We start from the raw sequence: 22,167 nt of genomic DNA on the forward strand, positions 1-22,167 counted from the left end.
GGTTTTTTTTTTGCTTAAGACCTTGCTACTGTGTGCAATAGTGTTTTAGCTCTGACTCATAATGCACTGAATATTTCCAAAATCAATATTTATCTGTTACACTCTTAATTAAAACCTGATGGATTGAAAAGGGGGAGGAGAGAGGAAGAGAGAAGGAAAAAAAACTTTCACATTTGTTTTTAGTTTGTTCCCAGATAATTTGATTCCTGGGATCATGGACTGAGGAGAAAAAATCTGCCCAACAGCTGAGTCCACCTTTAACAAAAGCCAGAACTTAGACCCGAGTTAAACATTAAACTGCCTGGTTTAAGGCACAAAGACCTGCTAATGGTGATAATGCCCAAATCACATTGTATGCTTGGATTCGTTAGGTACAATAATGGAGCTGCTTCCAGCGATTTTCATACTGTGAGAAATCACTGCAAGGTTTTAAAAACCAATACGTCTTTTCCAACCTGGTTGATTCCATGCCTCGATGTATTATATATATAATCTATGTATAATACAGCAGCTATCTGTTGGGTTATAGTGGGTCAAGTCTTTCATATCACAAGATTTTCCTTTTTTTTAAGAAGGTGACTTCAGGTAATATTCATGTGAATATTCCAACATGTGACTTTGTCACCTATTTGCTGGAAATAAATGGTGAGCATTTAAAATTCCTCTGCAGAGGCAGGCATATACAAATGGGAAGTTTCTCAGTGGTGTTTTCCTACTCCTTTTATTATTGTTTTCCCACTTATTTGCCTGGATTTGAACATTTGAAAACACTATATGCTTTGAAACATTTTTCATATGTCTAGAAATAGCAACCATTGTACACTAACTTTTTTTTCTTTCACTTGTTTGTATGGAAAAGGAAAAGAAACATTGGGAATCATATTTGTGTAGCACGTTACAAAGACTTGCAACAAACACGTTTTGAAAACATGTTGGAAAGTTTCCATAATCAGCTTAATATATACCATAAAAATGAGCAGTGGACCATGAGGAGGTACTACAATATGCCTATGTAACACTGCATCCATAAGAATGCTTCAGAGCTCCTAAATAAATAGCCCAGTCAGGTTAAAAATACACGAATACAATTGCATGTTACGCATATTGCAAAATAATGTGGTATAATAAAGGTTTTTAGAGAAACAAAGATTTAGTATACTTTTATTTCCCTGCAAAAGGCTTTCCTAAACAACTGGCTTAATCAAATACTATTCCATACCCTTAGATACCCCAAACCCAAATATTTTCTCCATCCTGGTGCAAATTATTATCATATATAGAATCATATAATGGTTTGAGTTGGAAAAGGACCTGTTACTGATGCATTTAATGGAATATTTTGTAACCAGCAGAAAAGCTCTGCTTGCAGTTCCTGATACCAAACACAGACATTGACCTCAGCACACAAGGTAGGGCTTACAAGAATAATTTGCCAACCAGAGGGAGTTTCTTTACGTGTTATTGGAGGCAGTGAATCAGACAGGAGGTATTTGAGGGTGTTTCCAGTTGTCTCCTTCACCAGGAGGATTTGTTAGGGGAGTTAGGGACTTCTTTGCTGCGGTTCTGTTTATTTACAGGGCATGAATATAAGATCTGGTGTTCCCCGATGCTGCAGGAATTAGTGCAGTAGGAAACAGCTATGAAACAGCAGTTTTGCAATGCCAGGCATGCATTTTCACTCTGTTACTTCACTGAAAAATCAATCCTAACTAGCTCTCAAGGTCTTGCTGATGCTGTAATTTCAGGCTCTGCCAGGAGAGGTCTGCACTGCCTGTTCTCCGTTCCTGTGTTGTGTTAACTCTAGGGCTGATCCAAGCGTTTGTTTGATTGCATGATGATCTGCATCATGGAAACGATCCAGGCTGGAACTGATGCATCAAAGTATAACCTTATATTTGCTGAAAGTTCTTCTGTGGTGAATTAGGACGTTCATCACAGCCCTCCCATTAAAAGAAACGTAGTTATTGTGCTTGATAAGTTGGTTGTCAGCTGAATTGCAGTAATAGTGTAGGATGTACCCTTGTGATTGTGAAGTGAGTGGTTTGCAACGTGTTTGCTGCTCTGTCTTTACTTGTAGATAAGCAAGCTAGAACCATACAGCGGCAAAGCAGGTGAAGTTAATCCTAGTTCCTTGAAGTCATTGGATCTTTAAAAGTATCTTCCTGTTACGGAAAATGTTTTCTTGTAACAGGAGCTAAGGAATGCAATGTCTGGTTTGTGCAAAGTGTGGGTTGGTTGGGGGTTTATTCCCTTTTCTTCTTCCAGGCAGCCAGGGAAGTCGCTCTTGTGTACTCAGAGTTTTTCATTGAGATGGTTTCCATTGAGGTGGTTTTTGGCTCTGGTTTTTTTCACAGAGGTGTTCCAGCATGTTTTTCTGTTCAGGTCCATGACACTGTTGGGGTAGGAAATGCACATCCCGCTGCTCTGAAGATGAAACTTAAGAGTATGAATGATGAAAAATAGGGACACATGGTACTGATTTTGAGTGACTCGTTCATTGCTGCTACCAGGAGAGTTTTACAGGCTTGAAAAACAACAACAACAACAAAAACAACCAAAACAAACAAATGAAGACTTTATAACCAGTATAACTGTAGTCAAAATATCTGTTACTCATTTCATCCTATTGAGATTGAATCAGCGAGTGTAAGAGGAGAGTGAAATTACAATCCTTGTATTATTCCCAGGTTCCTCTGTCCTGTTTGGCAAATACTTGACTCTGAGGCTTTGACTTTTAACTCCCATGAAGGAGAAGGACATAAGCTTTGCATTTTCAATGTGATGCTGAAGATGCTTCTCAAATTAGTAGCTTGGTTGTATTAGTCAGTAATTTAAAGGATCTGTGTTGATGTGGGCTGGATGGTATTTGATATGTGTTGATATGGGTTGGACAGGGTTTGGAGCAACCTGGTCTAGTGGAAGGTGCCCCTGCCTATGGCAGAGGCGTGGAACTAAATGAGCTTTAAGATCCCTTCCAACCCAAATCAGTCTGTGATTCTATGACATACAATAATGGGGAGGGTTGCATAGCTCAGGAGAGGGTGGTAGAGGGGGAATGGCTCCAAGTCATGTTTTATTTCAACAATATTTTGCTAGCAGACAGAATATGACTTAAATGGTTATCATTTCCATCTGCTTCTTTGAGGCTGGGGATAGGAACCTTGACAGCCTGGTGACCACAGCCCTGAAGGACTAGGGCGCTTCTCCTTGTCCTCTTTCCTTTCCATCTGTCAGTAACAGTGAAAGAAAACAGTAGCTGCTGGGCAATGCCCAGGATGAGCTTTCCCTGTGCTTCTGGGGACTGAATACTGTTGTGCAGCATTGCTCTCCATGTCAGTGATTCACTCACATGTCTGAGGTGTTTGTCACCAGCTTAGTGCTTTAATTGAAAAAACACCACCAAAAAATCCCCCCAGTACATGGTGGTTTGTAGGACCGTGGAGGATTGGCATGGGTCATGCTCTAGAAAGCACAATGAATCTACTCCTACTTACTGATAGGCTGAATTGAGATGCAGATTTTTCCAGTATACTTTTGAGTAGGGGTGAACATTAATATTTGGATATTTAATAGGTAAAATTCTGTTTCTTAGTAGTTTTTACTTTATTTTTTTGGAATATAAACATCACATTAAGAAAAAAATATTATATGAAGAACAAGAAATGTTATTTAATTCATAAGCAGAAGTTCCTAATCAAGTGTATTTCCTTGTTTTTGATAACCTAGCATTAAAAGATTTTGTAAGTTTTCTGGTGGTGTTTAATAAACTGTGCTAGAATGTGGGGAGCAGTACTTAATGCAGATTAAAGAGACATTTTTGACAACTTTGTGTGCTTAGGTTTCAGGTAATACATTTTCAAATAAGTCCCAACAATTTGAAGTTTGCATGAGAGATGAAAATCAATGTAATGGCCTTGTTTAACCTGTGAGATGGAATTTACTAGAATTGGTAGGTTTTTAGAATCACAGACTTCCAGACTGGTTTGGGTTGGAAGGGATGTTAAAGCTCATCCAGTTCCAACCCTTGCCATGGGCAGGGACACCTTCCACTAGACCAGGCTGCTCCAAACCCTGTCCAGCCTGGCCTTGAACACTGCCAGGGATGGGGCAGCCACTGCTTCTCTGGGCAACCTGTGCCAGTGCCTCAGCACCCTCACAGGGAAGAGCTTTTGCCTAAGATCTCATCTCAATCTCCCCTCTGTCAGGTTAAAGCCATTCCCCCTTGTCCTGTCACTACAAGCCCTTCTCAAAAATCGGGTAATATAACAAAGTAGTTTCTTAAAAATGAAGTTGCTGTATGGCTAATACCTCCCAGAAGTGGTTCTTGAAAAAGTAATGAGAAATTTATGTTTGAATGTTATAAAGAAGAATGTTATGTTGAACGTTATGAAGAAGAAATGTCAAAGGGAAAATGCAAAAATAATTACTTAGGTGGAAATTGATAGCTCTTCTGCAAACTTATTACTGCCATGCCACGTTTAGTTTGTCTGCGTGTTGATCCATTCAAGCTGTAACATGGTCAAGAGTTTTCTTATCATCTCCTGTGAGTTTTGTTTTCAGATTTCTGAATAGGAGAAGCCCTACTATGGTAAGCTGAATACTTCATCTGCACAATACTTTAAATTTGAATGTTGTTGACTTGTTTCAAAGAGCAAAATGCAATGATCTTAAATCAGCCCCTCAGGTACTGAGAGAAACAAAGACCTCTCCTTTTTCAAGTTTGCATTATGACTAACTATTTTTGTTTATCTTTTTTCCTAACAGATTTATACAGATTGGGCAAATCACTATCTAGCAAAATCTGGCCACAAGAGATTGATAAAGGATCTACAGCAAGATGTGACTGATGGAGTATTACTAGCCGAAATAATCCAGGTTGTAGGTGAGTGAACTTCTGGTTTTGTATCAGCTTGCTCAGAAATTCACTGTCTCTAACTTCTACATACACACGTGGGGGGAAATCCATCAAACTGCCTGGAATTATACAGATAATTTTCCTTCAGAGACTTTGCTAATTAATTTGATAAAGCCTTGTCTTAAGGCATAGTGGAAACAATATTTGCTGTTGCTGATTAAGATCTCCTGACACAGCAATATTGCTTCATATGGCTGAATGCTACAAAAAGCAAATGATGAATGTGGGTTTTTTTTCTGTCCACAATGCTGTTATCCTCCTCTGTCTTCATTCCTGATACCTTTTTGGGATTGGTCTGAACATAATTCACAGTGATACTGGCCTGCTGGGTTGAACCTCCAGCTGGATATGGAAAATCCATATATACAGCTTTGAAAGGAGAATGGATATAATTTTTGTATGGCAGAAAAAAGAAATCTTTCGTAATGAGTTTTCAAATGAGGAAAATAATGCATCATTAGCCCAAATCTCAAATATGGGCTCATTGCTACAAAGCTTTTAATTCCCTCATTTTTGCCCTAGTACTCACAGAAATGAAGGTTCTAAACTGTTTTCTCTGTTGGCCCCATGTGAAGCTACATATTGCCCCTCTTCCCTAGGGCCTGGATCCTTCATTAGTTCCTTCAGAGGCTCATCCATCTGGTTCTTGGGATGCTCATGCATAGCCCAGTGGAGATGGATGGAATCTGAAAGCCTGCTAATGGGAATTAGGACAACTATTGTTAGAAGCAAACTGACAGATTTGAGATGCAAATTAAGAAGACAGCAACGAAATAACAAGACATCAGTGCATGCATATTTATATGTTTGAGATGCTGTAAATGAGCTACTTCCTTAATGTAAGGTACAAATCTGCAATCCCAGTTCTCGGATGCAATTGTGAGGCATCATTCCAATGAGACCCCACTAGAACTGCACTAGAATACATAAAAAAAAAAATTGTTGTAGAGCAATGTTATATCTCAGTAGCATTCTACAGACCTGCACCTACAGAGATATAAAACTGTGTGTTGACAGGTATTCACTATGAACAATGGTTCAACCTGTATCTGTTTCCTTTAGTAGGGAAAATGTTTGGAAACCCAGGAACAGTTAGGTGATGATTCGTTTCAGGCTTATCTAGCTACCCTGAGTAACACTGAGCTTCCACATATGTAACAATCCCACCATCAGAACACGAAAAATGTGAACCCAGTTGTACCAAATACCTAATGTAGCTGTTTGAGTACTGACTTGTGAAAACTCTTATGAAATGCAGATTCCTCCCTCTAAAATACACAGAAATCGCATTGCCTGCTGTAATATTTACTTTGATTCACCTTTGCATTTTCTCAGCCATTCTTAGAGCTGCCTTTTGGCTAATATTTAAGATTAGGCCTGCAAGGTTCCAAAGTTACAGTTCAAGCTGAAGGATTTCATTTTCAGAGAACATTCTCCATGTGAAGGAAAGTTCTGATTTAAACATCCTCAGTTGAATCCTCTGAATTAGCAGTGAAGAAAGTAATTTGTATCTGCTGTGTATGGCCTTATACACATTGCATCTCATTGTCACTAAGATGGTGATAACTTTCACGCCTAGAAGCAGCTTCAATGCTAGCCTGCAAAATGCAAGCTCTTATTCTTACAAACAAGCCTGCATATTAAGAAATCTATATGCAGTGCAGAAGGGTTCTTTTTATGTTATGGTGTGATATGTATAAAAGCAGCCATGAAGAGCTGCCTTTTTGTCATGTGCTTGGAGTATCTCAAGATCATCCAAAGTCACTGAAATTGATTCGAGTTTAATTATTAGTGATAGTTTTTCTTGTGTTGACCACCCGAGATTTACACCATGGATATTGGAATACTACTTAATATTCAAACCTGGAAAAAGAATGAATGTGGTTAAATCTTTTTTTTATATATATATTTTTTTTTTTTTTTTAATTATTTTATTTTTTTTTTAATGAAGCCTCCGTAAGACTTAGTGACTATGCCAAGACAGTGATTGCAATCTTTCTGCTTACCTAAGTGAAATAGCTGCGTGTATGGGAAAAGAAAACTCTAAAATGAGTAATAACTAGGAAGTCCTTTGACCTTAGCATCCAAGCAAGGAGCAAATCTAAAAAAGATGTGAAACCAAACATCACTGTGTTTGACTTCAGAGGAGCTAATCTTCACACTTCAAAATGGCTAATGATAATATAGTCGATTAAAATGCATTCATAGCATTTTCATTTATTTCAGCTCAAAATCTGAATCTATAAAAGAATATACAAGTAATAGATGCCTTAATAACACCATATAAGTATAGTAGCTATATTTAAATTCATAAATGCAGATATGCATGCTCTGAAATCAGTAGTACATCAAAATATCAGTTGGTTCCCTGTAAGAACCTTTGATTTTCAAGAATCAGAATTGATGTTAAAATTAAACATCAGCCCTGTCTGATAGGACTTTTCTTACTGATGCCTTGGATATTTTATGGAGTAAGGCCAGTTTGGGCACGGCTTGGAGCAACCTGGTCTAGTAGAAGATGACCCTGCCCATGGCAAGGGGTTGGAACTGGATGAGCTTTAAGGTCCCTTCCAACCCAAACCATTCTATCATTCTTTTAATTGATTGGCTACAACTAAAGTCAGATCAGATACAAAAGCCATGGCTTTCTGAAGAGGGATGCAGACATTGCATTAGTGTTAAGTACTTATTCAGCTATATAAAACTAGTTTCAGTAAAAAGTCAAATGTGCACACAAGTGTGCTGGGCAATCAGTACATCATTATAGAAGGTGATGGGGACATTGTTTAGTGTAGGTGTGGTGGATATGCCAAGATTGCCTGTCTTACAGGGATACATAAATACTCTGGGTAACTTATGTTCTGACTGCAATTAATTGCACTAACTTAAACAGAACAGATCTTTGCAAAAGTCATTTGTGATCACTCCTGACAGCTATTCACGTTCAAATTTATGCTATGACTTGTTATACCTTTTGTCTATATATATGTATGCTTTGTCTATAGGTATTTTCATGGAAATTGTACTGTTACATTTGTAGGGGAAGGTATCAGGTTTGTATTTCAAACCAGAATCCTGGGATCGAACCTAGCAGTGCTCTCTAGTGATAATTCCTACCATATTTTGGGTAGGACATTGATACTTCTAACTGAAGAAAGATGTGAAATGAGGTGAAATTCTGACTGATATCCTAAGAATATGGGATTGGTAGAATAAAACTTTTAATACAAGAATTGATGAGAGGCCAATCTGTTAGTCATCAAATGGGTTGTGAACAACGACCTTTATTACAGTGAAAAAACTGTGGGAAACCAGACTTTGATTATAACTGGTCTTCAGTCCATCACACGAGCCATTTCCGGGTCTAAATGTGAAACTCAGCAATCTGAGACGAAGGCAAACATTTAGCCACCTCAGCAACTTCGTTATTTCACTTGGGACTTGAAAGATTGGAACTTTGTATTTTTCTGCAAATAGATTTGCCTCTATGCCATGGGCAAGAAGCTTCCAAAGTGCTTTGTGCTTTAAATAAAAATAAAAATATTTGTTATTTATCATAAATTTCCCATATAGTTTTAAAGTCTTATGTTCACTTTCCAAGAAAATTCACTGATATGCAAACATCTATACACAGATCATATTGACTTTTCCACCCAGCAATATTCGGCTTCTAGAGTTTAAAACTTCTTTGTAATTTAAAGGAGTTCCCCCTCACTGCACAAGGTGGTGTCAGACCACTTGTTTTCTGCCCCCAGCTGTCTCTGCAGGCATGACCCTCTAGCAAACTCCAGCTGCCTTTATTTTGATGGTCTTAATACTTCACCCATTCCGTTTGACTGGACAACTACAATCTGAACCCCTTGATTTAGCTAGCAGCAAGTACTCTGGGGATAATTGGAATAAATGTCTTTGGTATAGTTTTTATTTTCTTTATTTCCTCTTTATTTTTATATTTTTTTTTTGCTTTTCAGCAAATGAAAAGATTGAAGACATTAATGGCTGCCCTAAAAATAGGTCTCAAATGGTAAGTAGTAAAGTGGTCTGTTGTTTGTGTGTACGTGGTTGAGAACTGAGAGTGTGTGACTTCAATGTCTGAGACGTCTAATAAGAGGTTTTAGCTAGTTTTTCACAGTAGTGAGAGCAAAGGTGTAATCTGAAGAACATTAATATTACAGTTTTTGCCCTATTCTGCACAGTAGCTGAATAAGGCCTTATGATTTATTACATAAGTACAATCACTGTTGTTCTCACTAAAATTAAATACTAAAATCAGTATTTTATATTTCTGAAATACCTCATAATTACACAGGAATGTATAAAAATATAGAGAGTAGTACTGAAAAAGCAGAATTAGCTATTGATTTAAAGTTGGATTAGGAGTTCCTATATCCTTTGAGAAGAAATAAATTATCAAAATGCACTCCATGAACAAATTTCAAATTGCAAACTTTAAGATGTTTACTGTATGCAACTTGGCTTTGACTGCCAAATTTTAACTTGTAGAACAAGTTGGTTGTTATCTTGCTTATATATAATAATTAAAGCTGGAGAACCAAAAATGAGTGCAGCGAAATTAAAAGCATATAGTACTTAATGAATATGTTATTGAAGCTAGGCAGAACTTTACTGGGAATGCAAATAATAAGAAACTGGTCCTAGGAGAGGGGTGCTTAACACTTGTGATACTTTAAAGAATGTTATTTCCTTCTGTATCTTGAGGAAAATATAATTTTACAGTATCAATTCCAACATCATCCCTTTGCCTTGCAAATGCTCACTTGGGGGTATGTGAATATCTGTCCTGTGTGTGAAGCTGTTTTCATGTTGTTTGTGTTTATGACTGCTCCCAACTGCCCACAACCACTCACATAGTTAAGTGAAAGATTGAATATTGATGAGAGCTTGCCAGTCAGAAACCACAGTGTGTTCTGTTGCTCTGCTTTGGCTCTTTGTTGTTTCTTGGAAGTTATGAATCTTGCTCAAAGTCGTCTGAAAGATTTATCATTGCTACTTTTTACTGCTTTGAAAGATGTTGGTTACTCTTCTTGCTGTAGCCACAGCAGCTGTCTAGAGTATAAATAATTGAGGAAATTTTGACGATTGCTATAATTTAGTGTTCCACAAGTGTATCATAAGAAGAACTGCTTTTCATTCAGGACTGGGGTCTGTAACAGATTCCAGGACATTGTAGCTAACAGTCACTTAGACCTTAGGGCAGCTTCCAGTGCCTAACAGGGCTGACAAGAAACCTGGAGAGGGGCTTTGGACAAGGGCCTGTAGGGACAGAACAAGGGGAATGGCTTTAACCTGACAGAGGGGAGATTGAGATGGGATCTGAGGCAGAAGTTCTTCCCTGTGAGGGTGCTGAGGCGCTGACACAGGTTGCCCAGAGAAGCTGTGGCTGCCCCATCCCTGGCAGTGTTCAAGGCCAGGCTGGACAGGGCTCGGAGCAGCCTGGTCTAGTGGAAGGTGTCCCTGCCCATGGCAGGGGGTTAGAACTGGATGAGCTTTAAGGCCCCTTCCAACCCAGACCAGTCTGTGGTTCTATGTGCTGCATCAGGAATTGTGAAGAGCACTGGAAAGAAGTGTTTGCTCTGCATTGCCATCTCCTCTGATATTACTCTGGTTGCTTGTTCAGGAGGGTGGTGAGTGGGACTGTGTCCCATGTTCATGAGACCTAGTGCATCAGTCATAGCAAGGCACACCCAGCAGTTTTCCCTCACATGGGAAGAAACAAGCATTATGCTTTTGGCTTGCTTTTATTAAGTGTGCATACTTACAGAGCTCTTTATCATCTTACAGTAAAGATAGTAAAGCAAGAACCTAAGTATCTTCATAGATGTGGTGTTCATACAGTTGCTTGCACTGTCTAAGGAGACAACCCTTTTGCAGGTCTCCTGCATTCCTGGAAAAAAATGAGTATTTTAGAGTGTCTGTTTAGATACAGCAGTCTTCATTCTCTGCATTTCCATGCACTTTCCTTTTAGAGCTTACAAGCATTCTCCAGAGTGTGGGGATTGGTGTTTGTGTTTGGTATTTCTGGTTGGGAGGTGATAAGAGGCAAGGCTGTCCAGTCAGTTCAAATACTGAACCAGGTGATGTCTGGTCTTACATTTTCAAGTGAATCTGTCAGCTGCAGGTGTCTTTATTGTAGTGTCTGTAAGGTAGTAGTGCCTGTAAGATGAGTAAATTTTGGGGGGACACACTGTAAATGAATGTTTGACTTTGCTCATTAAATAGAAATGCAACAGATCTCAGAGGAAAGCCTTGTATCATCGTCTTTCCCCCTGTGGTCGCTTATCTTTCTTTGATGCTGTGAACAAACACACATGTGAGCTGAATTGTGAAGAGCCAGCTCACGTCCAGCCAGATGTGTTAGCTTAGAAAGCTGGAGCACATCTGTATCTTCCAAAGCCATTGAAGGGGGTGTGAAAGCGAGTATATTTGCTTTTATGTGGCACAATCCTAAGCCAACAAAGCCCGCCAAACCTTAGTTTGCTCAGCACAGAGCCAGATCAGGTCTCTTTGCATTCTTGTTTCCATTGCTCCACGATTGGAGAGCATCATACTAATTCGCCCAAATTGAGCATTAGAGACAGCTTGCATCTATCAGGCTCAAAGCCAGTGCTAATAAGCCTTGTCAAATTAAGTTTAGTACTGCAGAACCGTTTGGGACCATCAGTGCTTATCAGCCTTGTCCCAGTGCCAGGAGTGACATGACAAGGACCCCCACTGGCTCCATGAAAAATCACTTAGGTGAGAACCTATCCCCTGTTGTCATCTTGTCTGGTTTATCTGCTTTGGGGAGTATCCCTGTCTTCCTTTGCTCCAGATAAGAGTTGGCTGGCTTCTATATAATCTATGTTGTATCTTGTCCTCTGCATAAGACCTATTCCAGGGTGATGTTTTTTTTCCAGACCTCTCTATTTTTGTACTGTAGCTATTCCTCTCCCCAAAAGCCTGTAATTGAGATGATTAGTTCCAGCTGGCATGTGGAAAATCCTGTGGTTAATAGAGGCTGTAGCTGAATGGAGCAGAGCCTCTGGGACCAAGAGGTTTGAAGACGGTCACCACAACTGCATTTGGATTTTTAGAATGAAGCTTCAGATAATACTGGCTTAGTTCTTGATAACTGTGTGAAGCAGGGCAAAACAAGACTAGCTTCCACTCCTGAAGGCTAATGAAAAACAGAATGAGGTCAATAAACCCGAATAGGGTTATCTCTGCTAATATCATTTGGTTATAGAAGGACAAGAGATCTTTTTTTTCTTCCTTTCTTTCAATTTGCCTCTTGTTTTGGGATGATATTAGAGCTCAACATTTGGCATCCTGCAGAATCTGGACTATATAGAAGGTATTGTTTAATACCTGCCCTTCTAGGATTATCCTTATTTATTTGGAGATCTTTGCAGATGTTACCTATTGAAAAGGGTTCATATCACTTATATTTGTAATAAGATAAACAAAAAATAAGATTGCTTAAGTGAGCTGTTATATGCTGTGTGTTATGTATCAAGTCTGGCTGTAATGACAGCCTGTCGAAATCTTGTTCTACAGGGGCTGTGTTCTGTCTGTGAGGAAACGTGTAAAATGCTCAGGTTTGGAAGGAGGTTTCACAGGCAATGTTTTAGCACAGTATGATAGCTGAGCATTTTCTTGTATATTGATATATCTTCTTGCATAGCACAGCAAAGAGGGGGAGGGAGGTGGTTGTGTTACTCATTACAGGTAAGTGATAAATCATAACAGATGGGATAATTGTGGAGATTAGATGATATAAGAAAAAGGCAAAGGATAAGACATCTGAAAAATCAGAGCATGAAAGTGGAGAGTGAGGTGAAGTAAAGAAAGATCCATATTAGCTAGCATAGAAGTGGCTGGGGAGAGAGACAAGTAAAGAAAGCTAATGTTGAAAATGTGAACTTGAAGTCAGATGCTTGCCAGTGAAGGGATATGTTGCCAGGCGCAGGCAGAAGCTTGAAGCACAGCTGAAGATGGGACTGGAAGAAAGGATTAAAGAAGTACCAGCAAGATGTCTTACAGGACAGGTAGAGGAGGTTTTCTACCGTGAATATAATGGTAAGAAATACTTACTGTGGCATTGGAAAGAGATAAGACGTATCTATATACCTCTATATATATCTCTAAGAAAAAATATGTGAGAAGAGACTAATGAGAAAACAGATTTGTTTTTTCTAAGGTTCAAAATAAAATGAAAGAAATAATGGCAGGTGATGATACTCTAGAAAGAACTGGAATGTTAGGTGTGAATGTCTGAGAAGTGATGGTGTGTTACCCTTGCTACTGATGCCTGAAGGGGTGGTAGCAAAGCTGTCAGTGCTGAAAGGAAGGGATTGGGGGATCTGTAGGAGGGTACACCAGACTCATTCAGTGTTCTATGCTAGGCTTGGGGAAATGTGGGACACCCAAACCAAGAATTTAGAGCAACAGAAAGGCATGTAGGCTGAAGCAACACCACAGTTCCCTCCTATAAATAGAGGAGGAAATAACTGGTTTGCATGTGGGTTTGCAGTTGGGGTGTATTATTTTCAAGGATGACCACTTTGTGTATACAAGCATCAGTTATCAAATAACAAAAAGGAGGTATTTATTTTCTGTGTGCGTTGACCAGAAGTTCTTCACAAATCTTATCTTTCTGATGCATGTATCAAGCTGAACCCGTAAAATAATACTGCTCAGTCTTTCTACTACTGTTTGTCTTGCAGACAGAAAGCAATCTTGTACTGCAACTTAGGTCTGCATTTCTTCCCAAGAACTTTATGAAAGTCAGGGTGAAGGCTGTGTTTTCCTTACCCCAGTGACGGCAATTCAACCATTATTTTAATATTTGCCTGTTTTCTTGTATTCTGAAACTGAGCTGTTCTGTTGTGTATGCGACACCCAATGTCAAAGAACAGTTTGTATGAATATTCTCCAGCCTGGCAAGGACCATGGTCTTGAAGTGCGTGGTGCTGGGAGTTTTAATTCACTTTTTAGAGCCAGGTATCCACTTCTCAATGTGACCCTTGCCAGCTCCATCCTCTGCTCTGAGTCTTTATTTTATTGGCAAAAAGAGCATGAGAAGTTGAAATCATTACTGTTTGTGCCTATTGCACATGCTGTCCATATTTCTGTGTTCTTTTTCTCAAAGAACATTTTAGTGAATTGAAATTATAAAGATGAATGCTGGTGTGATATAGCCCATACTTCAAGGGTATACCTGGGGACACATTAGTGAGTTGGTTGGCAGGAATAAGATGAGCTGAAACCATCTGCATCACCCACGCAGCAAACTATGTGTTTTGTATAAATAATTAACAAAGAAATGGGAAAAAAGGAAGTACTCTTATATTTCTCATGGAAAATAATTCTGCCTTTGTTTTTCAAGAGCAGACATCCACTTTAACCTGCTCCTCTAAAGATTTGGAGCATTTTTAAGTACTCAGTATTGTATAAGCGTTGCCATAGCTGAGTGCAAAAACCCGTCTGGATTTGTGGGGCTGACGTCTGGTTGTTCCCCAGAGCAGAGGAGGACTCTGCTGCCTGGGCATGTTCCGCTAATTCAACTCTGCTGGAGAGATCAAAAGCATCACAAGCATGTTTTTCCTCTGCAAATTCCTAGCAGAGGATTTTTGGAAACATATCCCAGTGGTTAAATATAGCCATATCGTTTCAAGTAATCCTACTCCAAGGTTGCTTTGAGCAGTGCAGTAAAGAGAACTTTTCTGTCTTCTGGTGAGCCTCCCCCCTGCTTTGTCTGGGGAATTTGTATCTCACTACAGTAGATGTTTAGAAATTGAATCCGTTTGAATGTTACTGTAGTTAACAAATGGGTATCTTTAGGCCCTCACCCGTGGTACGTTACTGACAGCTGAAGGTTAGCTGGAGGGGAAGATGTCACCCAGAGCTGTGCCAGATGCCAGCTCAGCTCCTTCAACTGCCTGTGGAGGCACTTGGCCAAATACTGAGTTTAGGAATGCTTGAAGCATTTTCTTTAAGCTCCCTGGGTTTCTCTTCATCATGTATGAACCCATGTTGTCATGTATGCAAGAACAACTTGCCACAGAGGTCATCTGCCAGGTTACTTAGATGTCCTTTTTCCTTACTTCATAATAATTACTGCTCCTTGTTAAGGTTCATTTTATTGTATCTTCTCCCCCCCTTCCCTGAGATTCAGTTATTCTCTCACACTTACCATTTGTGTGTTGGCATCAGTGAGACAGGCACAGTTTGATCATAGGTTTCTGTGCTGCAGAGCTTGCAGTCTTAAATAAAATCACAAGCCACCCTCTCACCCCTGCCATCGTCCCACACAGAAAATAACATGACAAATAGAGCTAGACTGGATTGGGAAAAGCCAGCAAATACATCTCCCTGCCATAAGGCATGATAAAGTGTCACTGGACAGGTGTTTAATTTCTGGAGGGAAATGCTTCCAAACCCCTACTGCTTGTGAAGATGGGAGATAAGGAGGTATGTCCATACTGCTCTGTCCATTGGGTGGGTGTATGTGGTACCTTTGGAGGCATTGCTGATGACAGGCTGTCTGTCATTCCCATACAGGATCATCTTCATGGTCCCTGATGGTGTGCTCTAATTCTTTGCCCTGTAGTGATGTAAGAACTTGAACATCGTGTGTCTCTGAAAGAGTGTGAGGTTCCATAAGGAGCAACAGAGAAAAAGTAATTTTTATGGAAAATCTGAAAGATGTGAGCTTAACTACAAAGACAGAATTAGGTTCTGTTTGCTCATTTATTTCACTGTTAATCTGAATTATGCCATTTCCAACACCTACAGTTCTCCCCCCTGTGTGGACTAAAATACATGAAGCTGCAGATGCATTACAGGACCAGGGTCATTCCACATATGCATGTGGAGATCTCATCATCTTCCACTTATGTACTTACACCTGCGCTACAGCCTAGAAAAAGAATTGGGTTTTGCCATGACTGTTACTTATGTAGAATTATTACATAAATATACCTTTTATGCAGTCCTTTGCAAACTCACAGCTTCTTGCTATGTTTTGCATAAATAGGGAAAAAACAGGAAATCATGGAAGGTGTTAAAGACTGTCTTCACCTTCATGGTGTTTTCTTGGTGAGGCTCTACTAGGTGCAGAGGAGTATATTAACTCACTGTTGAATTTGGTCCAATGAGCAAAAGTTGTGCTGTGACTAAATCTTGTATGGAGTCTGTCAGGGGTCAGTTAGGGTTCTTACAGAGGGTGAATGTTATCTAGGTCATTGCTTATGCACTGTAACTGTGTGTGATGATGGTTATTTTAATTAATCAGTCTGCAAAGGTGATAGGTATCCAGAAAAATCTGTTATTTTTCCTTTTATGTAGGATGATTTTTGTCTACTTAAACAGTACTATTGTGCTAGTCTGATGCAATTACGCAGGAGGATTTCAGTAGATGTTATCCAGGATCCCAGAAGGGATCCTGGATGTGCAAGGAAGGGGGGGGGGGGGGGGGGCACATGTGTTGATGCCCCTTCAGCCACTGGAATCAATCCTTTGGGAACAGGTGAAGCTGTCACTCTCAGGCCTCAAGGTATGCATGTCAGCCTGGGAACAGGCTGTAGCCGCAGCTCCCTTCCCATGGAGCTGTTTTAGGAACCAGCAACTGCTGAGTTCTGTATTGCAAGAGGTCCTTGCAGTGACACAGCCCTGAGGTGACCATTGCTGCTTATCCACTTTTGTGTATTTGAATAAACAGAACCAGATACTTGACTGGTACGCTGTCGTCAGCCTTGCACTGAGAATGAATCTGTGATTGACTGGCATTCCTTCAAATAAAATTTTGTTTGGTAGGTTGGTTTCTTGTTATAATTATTCATTTAATAAGTGCAGCAGTGTTAATACAAAACATTTTTTCTGAGCTAAAAGCTGTTTGTCCTAACATTTTTAGTGCAGTTCTTGATACATGAGTTTTGTGAAATTCTGGATTTCTGCTCCAAATTCACATTAGTGACAAGCAGAGCCTTCAACACTGGAGCTAGTATTGGAGGAAATACAACAGCGTGCAAGAGCCAGTGTTTACTGCATTGGGTGGGTTAACGTCAGTCCTCCCTTTTAAGCATTTATGCTCTTTAAAAATATTTTTTAATGTAGAATTCCAGGATGTTTTGGGAAGAAGTCCATTTTCACTAGATGCCAATCATATATTCCATTTAATCCCAACTGCACGGCACTCAAAACATAACTTTCAGTCTGGAAACCTCAGGTAGAAACGGGGCTTCTGCAAGCAACCAGGAATAGCGGAAATGAAGTGTTCATGGGACTCACTACCCTCCTCATCACATGTTTGCTGAGCACAGCTGTGGTTTCTCCCCAACTATTGTTGTCTTCACTTATACAGAAACAGAGATTTAGTGCCAATAATGTACAGTTAGTGTGGTATGTGTAGAATCTGGTCAAGTGTTTAGCAAAAAGTTCATCCATATCCCGAATGAATGGTTCTCCAGAGGCAGGATACTCTGTTGGTATTTTTTCTGCCAAGCTGACCTTGTTGTTGCTTAATTCTGCATAATTTAGGGTGTCTCAGGTTTTCAAATTATGCACAAATTATCCACTTCACCTTTTCAAATATCTTTAAGGCCTGATCCTGAAAAGCTGATCCAAAAATTATATTTCCAGGTATATTTGTCAAAGAAGTTTTTGTCAAAGAAGTACCCTTTTTTTCTCTTCTCTGTAGGAAAATTTCAGTTTTGACTAAATAAACATGGAAAGCTGATTTTAAAATAAATTGAGACAATTTCTATAAACCCTTCCATCTCCCTCTCTCAGACCAGATGAGCTTTGGCAGGACTTGAGTTGTCCAGGATTGCCTGAAACCATTCACAATACAAGAACGCCCTTTGGGTGCTCTTTGATGTGATTAGAAATCTTGGCCAGCATGCATCACATCTCTCTGTGGGGCTTACAGCCCCCATTTTTATTTCTATTAGGCATGTTGTAAGTGAATATTGAATGTTTGTCCCATTATTTCCTGAGGAAGAGCTGAAACTCAGGAAAGCTAAGGTTTTACCCAGGGTTATAGCAAAGGGGATGCAAGAGATGAGGCTTAGGCTAGTTTTCTAGCCTTAGGTTAGTGCCCAAACTGTCCTTTTCTTTAAAAACCCAAAGTAATGCAATTATAGCAGAGGGAGAATCAACTCTTGGGTGACATGGTCTAGTGGAAGGGGGGTTGGAACTGAGTGATCTTAAGGTCCTTTCCAACCCAAACCGTTCTGTGATTCTATGTGAAAACTGTACCCATGATAACAGATTTTTATTTCAGTGACTGAATCTCTTGTAACCTGGGTTCAGAGTATGAATTAGCTTCATTTGTCCTTACATTCCATCTATTATTTTTAAGATAGCCGCCAAGTTCTGTCAAAATCCTGAAACTTAATTTTGACAGAGGTTTTTATCCAAATAGTCAGAAGCAGCATGCTATTTTCTTTTAAAAAAGATACATCTTAATTGGGATAAGTACTAATGAAGATTTATTTTATACACAGAAATAATAGTATTTATATCCTTATGGGGAAAATGGAATTTGTCTTGTTATTTCTGATGTGTGTGTGTATATATATATATGTTCAGGAAGCAGTGCAAATGAGATATTATTTGAAGGGAGAACTATCCTGCTCCCAAAACTCCAGCGCTGTAAGGATTGTCAATGTTTATGCTCTTCATAAACCTTATGGTATAAAAATACTGAGTGTAAAAGCTTGATCTGAAAATACAGGCAAGAAATAGATTTTTACCTTAAGAAACAGCTTGTAGAGAGCTTTTTCCTTGTTTCTGCGTTATATGTGGATTCTGCTGGAATATTGCATAAAGGCTTGTGAAACTTGAAAAACTTGCACATGAAATCAATCTTCTTTTTCTCCCTTGAAAACTAATATCCTGGACATAATATGGAGCCTCAAGTTAAATGGAGAGCACTGGCTTTAATGTAAGTAGTGGGTTTTCTGCATAAAGCTTAGAGAAACTCCCCATCTATCACTGTAAAAGCTGGGAGCAGAGGTCTTGCATCATAACTTCCCATGGTTTCTAAGTGAAGGAACCTACTGTAAGTTTAATACTGATTTTTTTGTTGGAGGAAAGCATCTGTGTCTGTTACAAGAGCAGGACTAGTGATAGTTTACCCCCTGTGTTTGACTTGGCAGAGTTGGCCTGGCAGCTTTGGCTGTAGACCGTTTCCATGTTCAAGTCTTTGATATAGTCAATGTTCAGCATCTGTTGGTGCCCACCCATGGGTCTCCATTTACAGGATGGGGATGTTTGTTTTGGGGTTTCGATTTGTTTCTTACATTCCCTATTCTGTTCATACAGACCAGGGCATGCTTGCTTTCTAGCACTGACAAGAATAGAAATTGAAGTTGCTATTATATGATCAGAGCAAAAATTTGTGTGGGTTTTGTGGCTTGTGTTGTTGGAAGGGCATGAATTGCTGTAGGATATTTGTGAGAATAGAGGTTAATCTGAGTAATACCTGGGAAAGTCACAGTGAAATAAGCATTAAATAGAAGTATTCTGATCCATACATAGGAATTCAGTGAAGCAGTTAAATTTGTGTGTATCTGCAGAAGCTAGGGAGGAACAAGGAGCACGTAGGTCTGGTGGGAATGAAACCCAACTGTGTAGTGATGTGCTTTACAAAAGTTCTTTAGAAATCAGTAAGTATGTGTGACCAGTAGCTTTTAATCTTGTTTTCCATCAAGAAGCTGATGGCCTTCCTGGTATAACAAAGCAGCTGCTGCTGGTCTGGTGTTTGAGAGTTAGGCATGTGCAGTCCTTAGCCAGGATGCCTTCTGCTTCCATCTGGCCAGGTAGAAAACGCTGCCCAGAGATTTGTGCTAAGAGGATGTTTTGAGGTAGCTGACTGAAACATGCCTTTGGCTCTGTGAATATGAGATTAGAGTTGTGACACTTGGTATTTTACGTTTAATTCTATGGGAGTTTATTTCTTTCATTGTTAGAAAGGAAGGGGAGCCCCCAGAGAAGGGCTGCCTTTAGGTGTGGTTTCAGCTGTCCTAGCCTGGCATTTAGGGGCATTTCAGAAGGAATACCCATTATATAGGGTGTGTGACTGACACTGAATTTTGAGAGTTGACTACACCTCAGATGGCTTATGTATGCAGCAGTTCAAGATTGCAGATTCATTTGATGCTTATGGCAAGGCTCAGTTTTGGACACTCCTACTCATGTGTCAGAGTCAGATAATCATTGTGGATGCCTGTCCTTGGCTTTCCTTGTTCCTTTGCACAGCTTTCCCCTATTTTGGGTAAGTGGGAAATGAGAGCATCCAACTGCCATCTTTCCTGTTTTGCTTCTGCTCTGTTAAATATTGCTGGCAAAGCAAATGGGAAATTAGAACTGTCAGGCAAAACCCAATCGTTGCCTACAGTGAAAAAGAAAATATACACTCCCCTTTACAAATCCAGTCTTTTTGTATCTACTTTTGAGGGGTTTAAGTGATACATAGACTTGGCCAACAAAGAACCCATAGAGTCTCAGTGATGATTTGCTGCTGAATACTGTAATTTCAAGGATGCAGCTCTATTGTGTTGGAATTCACAATGGTGCAGAGTCACAAGGTCTTTGCTTAGCTGAGATCTATCTGAGAGCTTCACTTCTATCCTAGGTAAATTCATCTAAATGGTATGACTACCGTGCTACTACTTCAGACTAGCTTGCTATTTCCAACCCTCTATGCACTTTCCCCATAAAACAGTTATGTGCAGATTATAAATAGTTAGCTCTTATGTTAGTACAGCAGGGACTAGCGACAGAATCCTCTGTTGGAGCTTTTGTAAGTGAAAATAATAAAATGTTACACTGTTGGAAATGCTTCTTTTTAAATAAACAGCATGATTTCTAATGCATTAGACTAATTCAGCCAAGCTTAGGGCTTTTCACTAAGGCTAGTGGCCACAAAATAGTATTCACACCTATTTGGCATATGAAGGTTTCAGTAGCTTTCTTTGGTTTTTACAGTAGGAAAAAAGTATTGATTCTTTCCAAGTGTTGAAAAAAAAGTGATTGCTTCCCTCACGAATCTCAAAATCATTGTTTTCATTCTTAGCACTTTGGAGGGTTGGAAGACAGCTCCCTGGTTGAGCATTTTGCTGCTTACAAGACACCAGAGTGCCAAGTGAGCATGAGCCCTTTTCCACTGGAGCTGGATAGCAGTCACAGATCACTTTTATGTAGGCCACCAGCCAGTCATTGTGTAGGAAGCATCTTGAATTCCTTCCAGAGGTTTCTTTTGTAAGCCTCCATTACTACCACTTTATTTCATCATGTGTAGGTTTAAGTACTGACATAGGATATTTCCTCTTTCTGTAATATTTTGACTCCTACGAGTTCTTGACTGTAATGCACCGTAGATTTTTGACAGTCCATGTTCTGTATTACTCTATTCCTTCCATAATCCCCCCCCCACCGTAGATTTTTGACAGTCCATGTTCTGTATTACTCTATTCTGTCAGTCATCCCCCCCCTCCAGTCCTTTTTCCATACCAGTGTAGCACCAAAAAGCCCCTGTTTCTCATAGCCTTTAGCTAGGCATCACTACTGGTGTGGCAAAGTAGCCTGTCCGTCTTTTTTCTGTGGCAGCGAGGTCCAGGTGACTCAACCCATGGTCCACATAGACACCTCAAGCATTAGTGCTCTGAAGGGGGGGTCATCCCTTAGTCTGGGCATGGCTAAAATGCTCAGTAAAACCCAAGGCTTTGTCCCAGGGAAGAAATTACAGTGTTTTTAAAAGGGGCTGCTTGAATCTGGATCAGATCTGCAATGAGCATGAGATTAGGAAGTCAGCAAGGACTACCGTGTAGCACTAAGAATGAGGGCATAGATGAGGAATTTGCCACCCAGAAGTAAATCCTAATCCGGTGGTCACTCTGTCCTAAAGGAGAGGTTGAGCAAAGATGAGGGACCTGGGCAGAGAAGCAGAGGAGGACTGAAAGAGCTAGTTTGAGGTTCTACAACTGCAAACCTGGAGTGGAGATGAGGTATTGTTTATCTTGACTCCCTAAACTAAGGAGTTCTCCTTACTAGGAGAGGAGAAATCTACCCACAGCTGTGAAAGACTGGAAATGTTCTTGCAGCTTGTTAAGTGCGAGCAGCAGAACTAGACTGTTGCTTTTATGTGGTGTTTATTCTTGCAAAGGTGAACTTTGGCTTTCTGGCAGAGTCCCAAACACCTCAATCTAAGAGCCGTGTTGAAAACTTGAAAGGGTTGTTGAGCACTG

General features: G+C 39.8%; 1 protein-coding gene across 3 annotated transcripts in view; it reads left to right on the top strand.

Annotated features, from left to right (window-relative positions):
• The window catches only part of NAV2 (neuron navigator 2), a gene marked incomplete at its 3' end in the record, with an annotated part of 419,083 nt that overhangs the window by 252,435 nt on the left and 144,481 nt on the right, over positions 1–22,167 (top strand). For all 3 annotated transcript variants that reach the window (XM_080619489.1, XM_080619487.1, XM_080619488.1), the window contains exons 2-3: positions 4,765–4,882; positions 8,887–8,939. In XM_080619489.1, coding sequence (XP_080475615.1) covers positions 4,765–4,882; positions 8,887–8,939 — 171 coding nt within the window. The remainder of the gene's footprint in view (positions 1–4,764; positions 4,883–8,886; positions 8,940–22,167) is intronic.

Source organism: Psittacula echo (assembly GCF_963264785.1).
Source record: "Psittacula echo genome assembly, chromosome: 5".
In the NCBI taxonomy this organism is placed as follows: domain Eukaryota; kingdom Metazoa; phylum Chordata; class Aves; order Psittaciformes; family Psittacidae; genus Psittacula; species Psittacula echo.